The sequence below is a fragment of the Chinchilla lanigera genome, unplaced genomic scaffold (assembly GCF_000276665.1).
Source record: "Chinchilla lanigera isolate Chin_1 unplaced genomic scaffold, ChiLan1.0 scaffold00005, whole genome shotgun sequence".
Taxonomy (NCBI): Eukaryota; Metazoa; Chordata; class Mammalia; order Rodentia; family Chinchillidae; genus Chinchilla; species Chinchilla lanigera.
The window spans coordinates 1,965,587-1,982,671 of record NW_004955406.1 but is presented as its reverse complement, the minus strand read 5'-3'; the positions used below and the strand labels follow the sequence as shown (position 1 = coordinate 1,982,671).

General features: G+C 37.4%; 1 protein-coding gene across 2 annotated transcripts in view; it reads right to left on the bottom strand.

The window, feature by feature from the left end:
• The window catches only part of Ush2a (Usher syndrome 2A (autosomal recessive, mild)), a gene marked incomplete in the record, with an annotated part of 661,834 nt that overhangs the window by 516,993 nt on the left and 127,756 nt on the right, over positions 1-17,085 (bottom strand). For both annotated transcript variants that reach the window (XM_013519932.1, XM_013519934.1), the window contains 2 exon segments: positions 5,354-5,995; positions 9,604-9,799. In XM_013519932.1, coding sequence (XP_013375386.1) covers positions 5,354-5,995; positions 9,604-9,799 — 838 coding nt within the window.

Genomic DNA, 17,085 nt, shown 5'->3' with positions numbered 1-17,085 from the left:
TCAGCAGGACTCACTGCTATCAATAAGACAGACTGTGGGGAACGGGGGCAGTCCTGGAGGACTGCAGTGACCAGACCTGGACACAAATAGGACACACTAGGGAGACAGCTAAACACGGCAGAGTCCACCATTTGCTCTCTCTCCTGAGGCCACCCAAAATGAACGTTTTTCAGAAATGAAAGACGAAATGGCAGCCAACTATAGATATCCAGGAGAAAAAGATGAAGATTCACAGTGGAGAGTCCAGCATTAAACAAATTGATATCACTTGAATAAGTAAAGGAAAAAGTGGTTTGGAATTGAAAACTTCAGTGATTTCTGAAGTCAGATGTAAGTTATCATTGATCTTCAAGGACAGGAATGACAGCGGTTAACCAAAGGATACAGGAGTAGTTGACTTGGTGTTGACTTTGTTACACTGATGTCTAGTTGTTTAATAGATCAAACACTGGTCTACATGTAGCTGGGAAAGTGCTTTGTAGGCTTTTCTAGAACACCAGAACATCTATAAACAAAAAGGTCCAATGAGTGTCCAGAACAATTACTTAACAGAAAGCACATCATGAAATCTTCTGAAGCCACAGATATAGGAAATGGTAGAAACTTCTAGAAAGGAAGAAAGAAAGAAAGAAAGAAAGAAAGAAAGAAAGAAAGAAAGAAAGAAATATTATTAGCACTACTAAAAGATAACAATACAATTACTTAAATTTTTGAGTGAAAGTGATTTCAGGCTGGGGATATAGCTCAGTGGCACAGCACCTGCCTGTGAAGCATGAGGTCTTGAGTTCAACTCCTGGTACTAAAAAAAAAAAACAGAAAAAAAGAAAGAAAAGAAGAGAAAATTATCCCACATAGCAGTAAAATTTCAAACACTCTCAGACAATGAAGATAATTTCAGATATTCAGAATTCCCCAAATAACACACACACACACACACACATACACACACCAAAAAAAAGAGCACTTAGAGCTCTGGAAATAGAGGATTTAATACAGAGGCTGGGTGAAAAAAACCTCCAGGACAGATGCAAACAGGAGACCTAACAGAGGAGCTGTGTGAGGCGGGAGAGATCAGCCTGAGCAAGAGCAGAGGTCAGGAATCCCAACGTCCTGGATGGTGGGTCCTGTGTGGGAGACCAAGAGACTGATCAACATCTTGGCTACAGTTCTCTCAGATAGTTTTGTTTCCTAGAAGCATCTAGGAGATTCCTGGAAGACTATAGAAAGGCAAATATGTTTGAGAAAGGAAATATAGTCAAAGTGAATGGCATGGCTCTGAAGTGCATTCATAGCATTTTAACATAATAATCCCTAAATACCGGTGCAAAGAACAGAAGAACCCTTGAGGAGGAAGGCAAGGAACCAAGGGCTCAGCTTCTATGGTAGAAAGACACTAGACAATGCCTGCATTTCAAAAATCAAGATTGAACCACACATCCATGTTATCAGAAATTACACAAATTAAAGCCAGAAGAAACACCCAAAGAAGTTGAAGTTAGCTTGTCTGAGCAGGGAGATTTTAAGAAGGTTTCAATTAGAACTGCTGTTTTATATCATGAGCCTTTACATTTTATTTGGCTTTTAAAATTACACTCATGAAATTTTTGATAAAACAATACAAGTTGAATCCAAAAGTGAAAAGACTGAAAAATGAATTTTAATTCTTTCCCTCACATATTTCTGTGCCTGTTTTCCTGTCCCCTCCTGGCCCTTCCTGGTTGGGGTTTGTCTAACCCAGGTTATGCTTTTTAGAATAACTTCTTAGCTGCATTTTCCTAACAATAGATGCCACAAAATAAGACGTTAACAATAGATTCCAAAGGTTGCTAGCAAAGGCTTTTGGCCTCCCCTCTGAAGGAAGATACAGAGCATGGTGCTGACTCATGTCTCTAACTCACCCACTCCGGGAGGCTGAGGCAGGAAGATCATAAGTTTGTGCCCAGCCTGCACAAGTAAGTGACTTAGGGAGATCCTGTCTCATAACAGAAAACAGAGACAGATTAGGGCTGTAGCCCAGTGCAAAGGCCCTGGTTTCAATCCCCAGCACAGCAATGAATCAATCAGTCTACTTAATCTGGTTGATACAGAATGGTCACCCACACTCACAATGCAGATAATAATAATTAAGGCATGCTTGTATTTTGCTCACTGTGGATTTGATCTATTTCCCTTCTATATTTACTTGTAAGTCAATTTATTGCCAGTTTCTACATCAGAATTTAAGCTCACTGAAAGTTTCAATCATTGGTGCAAATAAAATATTCTTTGATTAGTTTAAGGAATCAATAGCAACCACATAGGAAAGATAATTAGTCTCTTTTTAAAAAAAATTGGCCAAAGAGTATAAAGCCCTCTGGATATCTGAGGAGATACATGAGCATAAAGCCCTCTGGATATCTGAGGAGATACATGAGCAAGGTTTCCCATTTGCTCTGTTTCTTCCATGCTTGGACTGACTGGGCCCCTGCTCTGCTCCTCACTGCCCCTTCCTAGGATGTGCTACTATGTATCCTGGCTCCTCTGTAGGTACTGACCTAGCAGTAGATGCATGGAAAGCTAGAATGGGATTATTATATTTTGTTAGGTGCAGTTATTTTAGTCATTTTTTTAAAAACTTGCTTGTAAGCAGAGTTATCCAAAAATTACCAAGCCCACTGCCACTAGAAGCACCTATGCAGGAGTTCCCTGAGCCAGCTTTCTAAATGTAGCACATTCCTACTACAGCCAAGACGCTAACTGTCAAGTACCAATCACTTTTTTATCACTTATAATAACAGAAGTATGACGTTTTTAATGGGTACATGGATGTCCAGATTGAGAACCTATTTTCCAGCCTCTTTTGCAGCTAAGTATGTCCATACAGAGCCCATGTTGTGTCAAAGGACAAGATTTCATTCTGGTACTTTTTCCCATCAACTAATGAATGGCCAAGAAAAATATAGATATTCAAAAAGGACTACTCCTTCCCCCTAACTCACTGAGCTTATCTACAGGTCCACAAGGCCTTCAGAAGAAAGATACTTGCAGAACTATTTTCAATGAGATGTCTGATATTATTTCTCAAGCATGACCTTCTCTTTAAAGTTAAATAATGGAAAGCACATGAAGGAAATGCAAGCCTGGGAGCATTTTCAGAAATTCATTATATTCAAGTTTTCTACAGACTTAAACAATGCCACCTTTAAAACACAGATGCTTAATGTTGACTGAGTGATTGCATTTCACTGAGTTAGAGATGGAAAATTACAGGCAGAATTGTTAAATAGAGAAAACTTTCAGAGAGCACCAAACACTGAAAATGATGACTCTACAGCATTCCAGTTTTTCATCATTCCAGAAGAAAGAAACTGATACTTGACAATCAGTAACTGGCTATAGCAAGAATGTCTGGTACTCACAAAAACTTGGTGGCAATGAAATAAACAAAAGGGGAACAAAGCTAAGCTTTCAGGTAGAAATCAGCTCTACAATCAGTCCACATAGCGTGAAGGGAATGTCTTCAGTGACTATGCAGGAGAGTGAGTCAAGAACTATTAGACTATTATTATCAAGCTAGATGCTCAGACTGGGACCAGACCCAAACTCCTGAAGGCTGGACCAGACTGGACTTGAGTGACAAGCAGAAAATCCATCCCAGGGCACTCTATGGGAAAAAAACATAATGGAAAGAGAGCTCCAGGGAGCCACTGCACCCTCGTTGTATGGGACAGACAGGAATGACACATAGATAGGAGAAGACAGCTTAGATGAGGGAACAGAGAGGACGGCACTGAAGACCACCAGGGGAAGGAAAAGAGCAATCAAATCAGCATCTCTTCATCCCAGTGAGGACCCAATTCGGACAGGCTTTCACACAACAGAGATAAAGAAATACCTGTTTCTTTACTGAGCTGGGACTTGATTAAGTCATCGATGGCTGTTTCTACGTAACACAAAAAATATCCAGAAAACTTCTGTCAGGACTTTGAAGAATTTCAGTCCATCATCAAGCTCGCCTGAAGGACAAAATACCTGGGGTGATGTGTGGAGGTTTCCTCTGGAAGGACCAAAGGAAACATATATTTTGTTGTACTGACCTCAGAGGTTTAGCCAAATTTTTAAAAGTTGCTTAAAATGTGACCTGTGTTCTATGTGTAATTACATCAAAATGAAACATCATTTTAACAAAAGGAAATTACTGAAAAGGATACAACATATGACCTAATAGATTTATTAGTTTTCATAGGAAAGATATCTACATGACAGTAATCTGACTTCACAAAAGACTGAGTACCTTGTTTCTAAGATTAGAGATATTCAGAAAAGCAAAATGTTTTTAAAATGGAAAAATATTCCCTTAGTACATCAGAAACAATTCACTGGCTGCAAATTTGGAAGGAAAAATCTGAAATTAAAAGGACACAAGGTGCTGTAGCTGTCACTGGTACTATCTGCCCAGCTCCCCATAAGCTTCCTCTTTTCTGGGATATTTAATGCCTTGCTCCTACCTCAGAGGTGTGTTTCCTAGAAGCCAAGTGCCTTTGATGGACCCTGATAATCCTGGCTCAGAGGCAACCGAACAAAAAAAAACTAAGTCAGTTAGAATTTCCTTCCTGGAACTGTAACCAAGAGAAGCAAGTGAGCCTCCATGGGTAGCTGGGAGTAGAATTGTAAGCAGTACCAGGGTCATGAGGCGGTCATGCTACCATGAAAAGAGAAACACGTCCTTCTGCAGAGAGAGACGAAGAGAGAGAAATGGAGAGTGACCATGAATGGCCGTGTATCAACAGCAGCCTTCTGAGTTCTCACTGCACTGCTCCACAGCCCTACGCTTTGTGGGCCACCACGTATAATACATTCCACATTAATGTCCACACTAGTTCTGGTTGGTTTCTGAAGCTTATATCTCAAAAAAAGAATTAACGATTTATCAATTCCTTCCCATCGCTTTGGACTCACTTGCCACATGGACCAATTTCAAAAGAAAGATACAGTTCAATTTTTCTATGCTGTATTCCTTGCCATGCATAGGTAATAATTAACTCGTGTTTTTCTTCCCCTGGAAAATAAAATGTATTCCTGATTTTCATAATCAAAACTTTTCAATTGTGAAAAGAAGATCTACTTCAAGTTGAGAAATTCTCAAGTACAAGTCTGATGACTGAGAGTCCTCCACAGTACCTCTCTCTTGCCAAACTTGCAACACAAATCTTGAATAAGTGAAATAATTTTATCCACGTTGGGTGATACATAAACACAGCTGCGATGCTGCAGATACATGTTTAGAAGCTCCGAAAGAGAAACAGAGAATCACCCGTTATAAGGTAATAAAAGCAAGCCTCCACCCTGAAGATGTAACACGGTTGTCTCTTACCTGGCTGACACTGATCACACCTTCTTCCTTGGCGGTGAGGCAAACACACGCACTGGCCACTGGTTGGGTCGCACGTGGTCCCAGATAATGTCCCCAGGGAGTCACAGTCACACATCGCGCAGCCTTGAAAACTGCCCGTGGTCACATTGTAGCTGTGAGGCTCACACTGGTTGCAGAGTGGACCTGTTATCCCTAATCTGCAAGGACACTGTCCTGTCGCTTTGTCACACAGCAGAGAGCCATTTACTGTCCCAGATTTCTCACAGTTACAGGGCAGACAGAGAAATGAATCATTGTGCTTTCGGGAGAAGTAGCCCTCCACACAATCCCTGCACTGTCTGCCTCCCGTGCTGGGCTTGCAGAGGCACTGTCCTGTCTCAGCGTCGCAGACGGTCCCCGGGACGGAGCCAGCTGCGTCGCAGTCGCAGGCCTTGCAGCCGGTAGCGTCCAGCCCGTAGAAGTGTTCTCTGCAAGTGTCACACCGCAGTCCTTTGACTCCTTTCTTACACTCACACTGGCCAGAAACAGGATTGCAGATCTTGTTCACAGAGCCATGGAGATTACACCGGCAGGGCTCGCACCCGTCATCGTTGAAACTTCTGAGAAACTTGAACCCAGAATTGCAGTTATCACATCTACGCCCTAAAAATAAAGGATGTTTAAAAACATGAGAATGGGAAGATATTTCCAGTCCAAACAACTGCAGCACAAACACTGACACTGCAGACATTTAATGCAGCCGCAGAATACTAGGTTTTTCTCATATGCAACACCACAGAGAGCAGATCATCCCTTCCACACATGAGGGCAACACTCAGCTGAGGTTTCATTCCCAGCTTCCTGGGCAATGTGCTTTACCAAATTTATTTGTTACTTCATAAAAACAAGTGTTTAATGTACATGCTGTTCCTGTTACATGCCCAGTGGCTCTTGCCCTTATCCACAAACATTAAAATTATCTTAACACAATATGGTCATTTAGAAGTGTAGACTTGCGGGTTAATGCATTATTTTTCTAGAAATCAGAGTTCCTTAAAAACATTTAATAAAATGTTAAGCTGGCCACAAAGTTTCAGTTAATAAGGATAAATAAGTCCCAGAGATCCATTTTACCTCATGGGTACTATAGGTAAAAATAATACATTGTGTACTTGAAAATTGATGAGATTTTATCTTAGAAAGTAAGTGTATGAGATGACTAACATGCCAATTATCTTTCATTAAGGTTAGGGTTAGGATTATATATTTATATTTATACATATATAGTATGCTGTACAGTGTAAATATATATAATTTTTATTTATTTTTAGTTATATCTGTTTATTAGCTACATCTTAATAGAGCTGGGGAGAATGAACAAAATAAAACATTACACTAATAACTATTTTTGTAACAAGAATACATACAATTACACCTGACTATCCCACATCAAAATAATTGATATAAACAAAACTGATCCAGAGAAATTTTTATTTTAATCCTTTTGTATGCTCCCATTTAATTATTTTTGATTAATATAAATTATGCTCTTGGCTTATAAAGCAATCACATTGCTTGTCATACTGTGTGATTCAGAACATACCTCTTTAAACACTGGGTAAATTCTGCTCTTCCTGTTACCTCTATTTTTAAAAAGTATATGCATACATTTTATCAAAAGAGAAAAATGTATAAAGTTAAATCTCTGACAACTTAGGTTAGTGTCAAAAAAAGGTGTAACAAGGCAAAAGGGACTATAAACAACCAAGAATGTTCAGATGCAAAATAGTTCTATGTCCTTTAGATATCCATGAATTTAAATAACTGTGTGGAGTTGAGTGAACAAAAACATTTATTTGAAGCTATAATTGCAGTAAAAATTAGTTCTAAAATAAAAGCCCAAAACATATTCAGGAGCTCATATGTAAGAAAAGCATTTCTAAACTGGGAAAGAATGCATTATATGTGTGTATATATGTGGATAAAAATTCAAGAACTCCAATGGAAGGCAAGTTCCTTAGCAGTGATGAATGAGTCACCTAAGGCATATCATTTAATTTCAATAAGGAAAATAAAAAAGGACCACTATTGCTGCAAATTTTAAAAATAACTGTATTGTTAACAAGAATTATGACTCATTTTGAACTATTAAAATTGGTCTACATGGATTCATATCATATCAGTTTTAAAAATATGTGCAGTGCTTATTTGAATATGCCATACATATTCCTGACAGGTAATCTATTCCTAACGATACTCAGGGAGGCCTACAGGGCATCGCGTTCAGTGTTAACAAGTTAGCACAGGCGACTTAGCGCACTTGGCATTTAATTCACATTCTTCTCCCTTTTTATTCTAGATGAATGACCTACTTTAATAAAATTATTGGTGCTAATGTATTTTACTGGTGATAGAATCATTAGTAAGATTTAACAGTTTTGTTAACTCTAACAGTTTGCTTTCTGGAGCATATACAACATGCCTTTGTATTTTCCAGGTTTGGTGCTGGTTTTTCATATTAACATGGTAAAACTGAATAAAGTTATTTGCTAATTCTATTAGAAAAAAAATATATATGTATGTCAAGTTTGTATTTTCATGGCAAATACTGCATGTGCAAAATAACTCTATAAATAATAACATAATATTTAAATAATGATTTAGTCTCCATAAAATAGATATTTAGGTTTTCCTGTAGCAAACTATCTGGAACAACCAATAAAATGATAATGGGCAGGATGGTCACAATAAATTTAAGTACATTTTGATTTTGTTTTCCTCTCTCAAGCTCTGCAATCTAACCATTGAGCTACTGACCTTTAATTTCTCTTTTCACATCTTAAATTTTATACATATCACATTAAAGGACAATGGATACCATAGAGGTTTAGTTCAGAGATACATACTTCTCCTTGCAAGTTATTTATTCCTTTTTCTCAAACGTTAATGATTGCATGCTTGAGCTGCCTAAGGGCAAATGATGTTACACATTTCGATGCAATCTTTCTTTACTGTAGAGTTTGAGTAGTATCATTAGGCATGTCCATATTTTTTTTTCTCAAATCAAGTCAAACTACTTGTCTATCTGACATGGGTAGCATGACTTGTGTATATGTACATAGAAAAGATAAATAGATTGAATTATAGTGCAGAAAAAAATTACTTAAAATGATATGTACATGTGTATATGTATATGGTATAATGCATTCAGAGAGAGAGAGAAAGGGCAGAGAGAGAGAGAGAGAGAGAGAGAGAGAGAGAGAGAGAGAGAGAAATCCCTGCCAGGCATTTTTTTATTATTATAAGGTCATGTCAATGTGAGAAAAACCTGGGATGACTTGGCGTCTTGCACGACAATAGAAAGGCAAAGGTCCTTTTTAAACTTCCTATATGAGCCAAAACATGTTCAATTACACTACAGGACTCACTCCATCAGGAAACTTTCCTCCTGTAATATTCTCATATATCAAAGTTTCAAAGTGCATTATGTACATAGTGTGTTTTGGGCACTTGATAAATTTTGTCCTTATGTGGCGGTGGTTCCTCTCAAAAATGCTGGATGTAATAAATTGCTATAATCAAATCTAATTTCTGAAAAATACCTGTGGGAGTAGCAAACAGAAAAGCACGTCTTGTATAAAAAAAATGATAAATAACACCAAAGGTAGGTGTTTATTATAATCAGCTTAGTACTGAATTACAAAATTAAAATTATGTGGCCCTTTATAACTAACCCTAGCAATATACATGATCTGTAGAATTACGTTGACTTATTTTGCATTTCATAGGAACAGTTCAAAGAAATATAATAGAAAAAAATGGAAAGATTTATCACAAAGGAGCCTGTAGCACAGAATATTTTTTAAAACTCCATTTATTTTGGCCTATTAAAGAAACTAGCATGGAAATGATTTGCTTAGAACTCATTAAGTGTAAAACATTTTGAAAAAGTGCTAATTTTCTAAAAGAAACATCTATGCAGTAAGAAAATTATATTTTTCTATGACTTATTAGTGTGGGACCATGTGAACTAATGCATCTACAGAATAAAGGAACTTCTAAAGGGTTGATTAAACTGAGCTTCAAACTGTAGTTTGATAGAGTTATTAATTTAATCAGTTTTAGACAGTTAATTTCATCCAAATTGTTTTTTTTCCCCAGCCTGTCTTGAGCAAAGAAATTTGCTTTACTTTTCAGTTAAGAAATCAAATAGAGAATTTTATTCCAGATGGTAATAGAGATGTGACCATAAACTCCTGCATTACACTTACCAAGAGCGTTTGCTTTGCAGTTACACTGGCCTGAATTTGGGTGACAGGTAATATCTCCATCTACTGTCCCTGAGGTATTGCAGTTACAGGGACTGCAGCCATCAGGATCCAACTCTTGCAGGCTGTAGAATCCAGCGTGGCACTGATTGCACTGTCTGCCAGACACACGTCTCTTACAATTACACTGGCCTCCAATCTGAGGAAGATACAACATTTTGTAGAATGATGAACGTATCTATTTTTAGATCGTTGGCTCATTAGTTACAAGACAAGGAGGGAGGGAGGAAAAAAACTTGAAATGTTAAATAGACAAGAAGGTAATAAGACCTTTTTTTTCCCCCACCTGACACAAAACATAAGAAGCTTTGGCAGAGTGAAAATATAGAACTGAATGAGAATAAACCCATGGAAGTCAGTAGTGTATGAATAAAGGGAAACGGGGAATTAAGCACTAAGTACTATATGAGGAAATCAAAATGCAAACATGTAGAGTCTGAAAATAGGAGGGAATCAGCAGCTCAGTTAGTCTTCACAACCGCACCTCTCTGCTGTATCTCTCCTAGCTCCTGTCTTGCCCCACATCTGCTTCACATATTTTTTATAACCACGCAGTCCCATCAAGATTTTAATAACGTGTAAAGGTCTTTGTTAACAGCATTTATTTATGAAGAACAATACCGACCTTGGTACATTTTTTCTTTATTTTAAAGAGAAAAGAAAACAAGCAACTCCTGTTTTAAGAATATTTTAGAATCTTTCTCATTTATAGTATTGTTTCACATTAAGTATCCTTAGCTGATTTATATTACAGTACATAACACAAACAGTTATCACAGAGCATCTTCAAGAGAAATCGCTGAAACATTCTGTGTTTTTCCTTTTAAGATGCTGTTACGAGAAGAATGAAAATGCAGAAAATACCTAGGGCTGATCTACAGTATACAGAGATAACACTATGTTGTTTACAGGAAGGTCTTAACCTCTTGTGAAGAGGTTGTGTGTATAGGAAATGTGAAATCAACATGAGGAATTCCGTAATAACTCAGGCTTCTCACGCAGAGACGTGGAGACAGATATCAAATCTCTCGTACAGTCACTGGCATTTCATGCCTGATCTCCTTCCACTGGGACAGAATCCAGCTCTTCCCATTTAGAGGCAGGATTATTCTAGAGGGATACGTCCTATGCATGGGAAGACGTGGTTGAATTTATGTTTAATTTCAAGGGTATTAGAAATCATATGAGGTTAGCACTTGGTTACAAATACCTAGGGAAGAGCTTTCAAATTAAAAATTAAAAACAATCGCTGCCTCATTTTTTCCCATCTGAGAAATAGGGACCCAGTAGAGCCATTACATAAGAGTAAAATAAGGCAGCAGATATAAGAATATCGGAGACCTGAAAATAAAGAGTTTTAAATGCATCAGATGTAGATACAGTGAGTCTCAATACGCAAGATGCTCTACACACAGGAAGATGGGCAGGCCGTCTGAAGCACCTCCTTGGCTATGTTCCCCAGCACAACCTCATCTACCCTCCAACCCCACAGCACCATGTCATTGCTTGACTTTCCCGGCAAAATTACCTGGCATTTATTGGGGGGGGGTCTGTGATCACACATTTGCAACACCTTACGTTGATCAAACAATTCCACACGTGTAAAGAGCACTCTCACAAATCAAGAGCAAGAATGAGTGAAACAGGTAGAGTGAAATAAATGTATTTGGTGCCAAAATATTATCTCTTACATATGTACTCACCTCTTCTCTACATGTACTACCTGTATTAGCTGGAGCTTCCTTGCCCCTTGAAAGCTGGATAGGACTGCCTCTCATGCTAATTCCACTCTGCTGAAGGATAAAAGTGCTCCTTAAATTTATGAATCCTGGGCGTGGATTGATAACCCGACTGTCAACCTGACCCTAAATTTGTGCTTCTTCCATTCTGGGTTCCCTGCCTCCCAAAAGCACTGCCGGCATCAGCTTGAGCAGTGACTCAAGTTCAAAAAGAGGAGCTCTTGCTACAAAGGAATAAAGTTGTGCTACTTGCCTGGATCAACTCCCCACCATGTGACCACGACACACTGCAAATGTGTAGTAAGAATTAACAAAAAGTGGATTTAATTTTTGAGAGGCTATTGATATTTTTGCCTACAATTGTGTATTTTTCCTTTTCTCCTTTCCCTATCATTGTTTGCTTGGTCTATTTTGCAGCTTGCTTATTTGGTGCATAAGAATTCGTACACATTAGTTCTATGGATGAAATGACACCTTAGATACCTTTTGCAATCTGAAATTGCCTTCTTGATCCTCATAACACTGTTTTTTGTTTTGTTTTGTTTTGTTTTCTGAGACAGGGTCTCACTGGGTTTCAGGCTGGGCTCAAACTTGCTATGTATCTAAGGGTATGATGTTTCCGCCTCAGCTTTGTATAGTGTCAGGATTACGGGCATGCACTACTCTGCCTGGCCTAAAATTTATATTTGATGATATTAATAAAGTCATTTTTTCTATGATTAGTGTTTGCATAGTATATCTTTATTCATTCTTTTAGCCATTGTTTTATATTTGGAATGTATTTCCTTTACGTAGCATATAGTCAATTTGTAAGGAGTTATGTTTTAAATTTGACCCTCCACTCTTTGAATTTTAAGCAGGGTATGTAGAATAGGTATTTTTAACGTGATAATTGATATGATTAGGCTTATACCTATCATCTCACAATTTTCTATTCGTCTTATGTATTTTAGATTCTTTTTTCTTCTTTTTTTGCCTGTTTCTGGGTTCCTTTATATTTTTGTTATATTATATTATATTTATACTATATATTTTAGCTTCATTTTATCTCCATGGGTAATTGGCTATAACTCTTTGTTTTATTACTATTTTAGAGGCTTCTACATATATTACAGTGTACATAGATAGCATACGATTACATTCATTATAGAGTGAAACCACTTCATAGTAGTATAAGAACCTTACAATAATATGTTCCCTTTTCTCCCCTCATAAGTATTTCAAAATCAGTATTGTACATTTAACAATGTGCTAAAAACTTTTACTTTAGTGGGGTTTTTAATCCAACTGTTAGCTTATTTTTAAAGAGAATTAAATGATCAGAAAAAAATTTATGATTTATTAATGTCATTACTATTTTTGGAGCTCTTTATCTGAGTATACCCACATTTCGATCTGGTATCATTTTACTTCTAGCTAAACATTATTTTACACATTTCTTAGAGTGTAGATCTGTAACAAACTCTTTCACTTTATGTGTTAAAAATTTTACTTCCTTTTCCTCATCCTAGTTGTTCTTTCCTTTTGAGTAGTTTTGTTTCTCTTTCACAATATCTATTGTACCTTGTGGATCTTATTTACTCTTTCAGTTTCTTACACTAGGGAGACAATGTAATGTGGAAAGGAGAAAAGAAGGGAAAAATATATATGCAAGATAGTTAAGATAATTATACCATTAATTTCTATTAGTTTATTGAAAGAAACAGTGCTTATATTGTTTGATCAATTTTGCACACCTATGTCTTGCAATATGAGCAACTACTTTGAAGATAACAATATGCAAATAGCAATCATTGTTAATTTCCTCTCATTTGGAAATTCTGTATCATTTTTATTTACTTTTCTCTTTAAAATAAAAAGCAAAATGTACTTCACCTTCATCTCAGAAGGATATTTTCAGTAGGTACAGAATTGTAAATGCACCATTTGTTTGTGTTCTGTATTTTGAGAATGTTGCTCCATTGTCTTCTTACTTGTATTATTTCTGATGGAAATCAGTTGTCATTCTTCTGGTTCTTCTTCTGTGTATACTGTGTGTTGTTCCTTTTGCTGCTCTAATATTCTGTGTTTGTCATTAGGACAAATTAGTCATACTTTGAGCCCTTCAATTATAACATGCCTGTTTGTAATTTTCGGCATATTTCATGTTCATTGCCTCCCTTGAGCTTCTTAGGTTTCTGGCTGCATAGTTTTCATATTCAACTCTTGGAAGATTGCACAGATATATGTTTTAGGTTTTCTTCCCCTGTTCCCATATTACCCCACTTCTTCTCCAGAGAGTCCAATAGAACATGTATCAAGCCTTTTGAAGTTGTCACATAGCTCACAGAATCTGTTTTCAATGTTCTATATTATCTCATTTCTTTACATTTCACTTTGTACAGAATGTATTGGGATGACTTCAAGTTCATTTACCTTTTCTTCACTGGGTAACCTGTTAATTCCAGGCAGTAGCAATTCATTTCATACATTGCTGATTTCTTCTCTGGAAGTTTGATTTGTGGGGGCTTTTGTACCTTCTATGTCTCTATGTGACTTTCTCAATGATCAAATATAATTATAATATCCTTATACTTACCTGATAATTATAATATCTGTTTCTGAATTGGTTTTCCTTGATTTTAATCTTGATTATGCATCTCATTTTCCTATTTTCTTGGCATTCCTGATAACGTTTGATTAAGTTTCAGGTATTGTTTATTTTTTCTTACTTGGTGTTAAATATTTTACATTTTTATAAATATGCCTCAGCTTCCTTCTAGTATGCAGTTAAATTATTTGAAAATAATTCCTTTAGGGGCTTGCTCTTAAGACTTACTAGGTAGTTAGAGTGCTATCAGTTGAGGGTTATTCACCGCTGAGCTAGATCTAGTCTTCAGCGGGTTGCAAGTTTTCTCCGGTTTAGCTGCTGCAAGTAGGCTCCATCTTCTACTTCTCGTACCTGCTAAGCATCTTTATTTTTAATCATGTCAAGTTGTGTTCTCTCTGCCTTCATTGACATGAAATGATCAGTATTCAAATGAATGTTTAAGGAACATGCTCTGCAAATCTCTGAAATTATTTCTCTATGCTCCCTACTCTCCCCCCTGAAAATGGATTCTACTTGGGATTACTGAAATTCTCAGCTCCATGTCTTCCTTTTAGAGAGCCCACTGGTTCCACTGGTGTTCTCCACCCCAGTGGCATAGCCCAGAAATTCTCTTAAGTCAGTAATCTGGGGAACTGTAGGACTTACACATCTACTTTGTACCTCTCAGAAGACATGTTCATCACTACTTGGTGCTCCAGGTCTTGTTAACAATTGTTTAATATGTTGTGCCCACGTTTTTCTTGTCTCAAGTAGGAGGATAAATCCAGTTTGCATAACTATGCTTAGTGGGAATAGGAAGTCTCAAAAAAGCTTTATAACCTAACCAGAAACTATTCACTAAATTGAAGAGAAAATTAGATGACAGAATCCAGGGATAATTCATTAGCTGCATCATAACTGCACTGGGAAACATGTATTTGGCTGTTTAACATAAGCTTCAAGCTCTGAACCCAAATAAACAGAATGCCAAAGAAGTCTGGCAGAGATACCTCTGTTTATTACACCAGGAGAAAGAAACTGCATGAGTCAAAACCTCATGCCATCCTCAGCTGTTCACGGATTATCTTTTCAAGTAGCCAAAATTGGAGTTCTAACCTCTCAATCATCCCACTAGCATACTTTCTTAAAGACAAACTCAGAAATGTGGCAGAACTTGGACAGAATTTAGTAGAGGCACAAGGCACCCCAAGATGTCTAGAAGCCTAAAAATAAACTATAACTAGGAGTAGAATTTAGAAACATACCGGTAGCTATGAATGTGGCTTGGAACAAAAGAAGGGAAGAGAAGGGTTAGTTTTTATATGTTAACTTCTCAATGTTAATTTAAATGAATAGTCCATTCAGTAACTGTCAATTAAAATAAGATTCTGCCCCAGTCTAGGTCACCTAAGATGTAATAACTAAATACAGTGAATTTAGCTACAGTCAAGCTGATTCTCAGGTACACAGTTAGTGTGATAGAGAGACAGTACCCAGGAAGACAGAAATAAGAGAGAGCTATACCAATGCATTCTATTTTCTGACAAGGAACTGACCTTGCTAGAAATGGTTCATTCAGAGACTAATCAAATTATGACAAAATTTATCCATGAAGAAAAGTGGAACAGAAGGAATAAAAATCACAACAAAATTTCTCTTTTGCCCAAGGAAAAAGATGTGGGCACTGACTAAGTTTGGCCATTGTTTGAAACACACACATTTAAATATGTATGCTCAAGAATAAGATTCGCAATAAAATTCAGGTAAAGCATTTGCTCAATTCTTTTTCTCCAATATCTCACTATGATAACAGAAATTATTTTTAAGTATAACCCACAAGCTTAGTGTGACCAAGAAAGAAACCAATAGAGAAGAATTACAGCTCAGCAAAAATTTCAAAGGCGAGAACATGAAAGAAACATAAATAAATATTGAGAGCATTCTTCAACTAATCACTCTAGGTACCAGCTGAGGTGGAGTCCTAAAATAAGAAGCCTGATTTTTTCCACACAGAATCTCTGAGAGCCTTAAGATCTGAGGTTGATGAAATATGGAAGAAGAAAATGATCAGGCTGAAGTCAGGACAGCGGTTCTCAACAGAAAGTAACTGACGCCAGAGGAATGTGGCTTGGAGGCTTCCCAGTTGTCTCCGATGGCAACAGGTTCGGGGGCATCTAGTGGGTACAGGCCAGAGATGTTGCTGAACATCCAACTCCAAGCATCCACAGTGCCCAGGCTGAGCATATGGCTTAGACAGATTCTGTACAGAAAGATGTTGAGCTCCCCTGCTGAAGCCGTCACAGCCAGGCAAACCACCTCACGTTCATATTGGTATTGAGTTATTGTCAAGAACAAATCAGAATCAACCAGCTTGATTCTATTAGCTCATCAAGAGCTCATGGGTAGGAAAAGTATTGGGCAGAAATGGCAGGGTGAAGTGGAAGTTTACAAACATGACTTGCCCCCACAGCACCATTTCCCATTTCCCACCCTGCTTCTGGAAAGCCAGGAGCCAGACTGATTTTCCACAGAGTCAGTGGGTAGAGAAAAGCTACAGAAATAAGACCTCCAGAACTGCTACTGGGGCCTCCGGTCCCTGCTGTTGATAAACATGAGAGTAAGATCCCAGGACACATTTCACCACTGTGTATCACCACAGGGTACACAGTAAGGATTTATCAGATATTTGTGCAAAATATGTAAAATCAAAGACAGGGACAAAACAGGAGAAATTTTAAGAGGACAAAAGCCAGTGCAAGCATCAGAAACACAAGAAATCAACCAATAATAATTAAATATTTGCTATTGTAATTCCCAGAAATTGAAAATTGTATTCATTTTCTTTTCTTTTCTTTCTTTTCTTTCTTTCTTTCTTTCTTTTTTTTTTTTTTTGGTCTTTTTGAGACAGGTTCTTGCTATGCAGTTCAGGCTGGCTTTGAAGCCCAGGGTGGTCTCGAACTTGCAGCGATCCTCCTGCCTCAGCCTCCCAAATGCTGGGATTACAAGCATGAGCCATCATGCCTGGCCTGCACTCATTTTAAAATACAAAAGGTCTTAAGAAGGAAACAATCTATGAAGGAAAGAACTTTTAAGTATTAACAATATAATAGGCAAAAT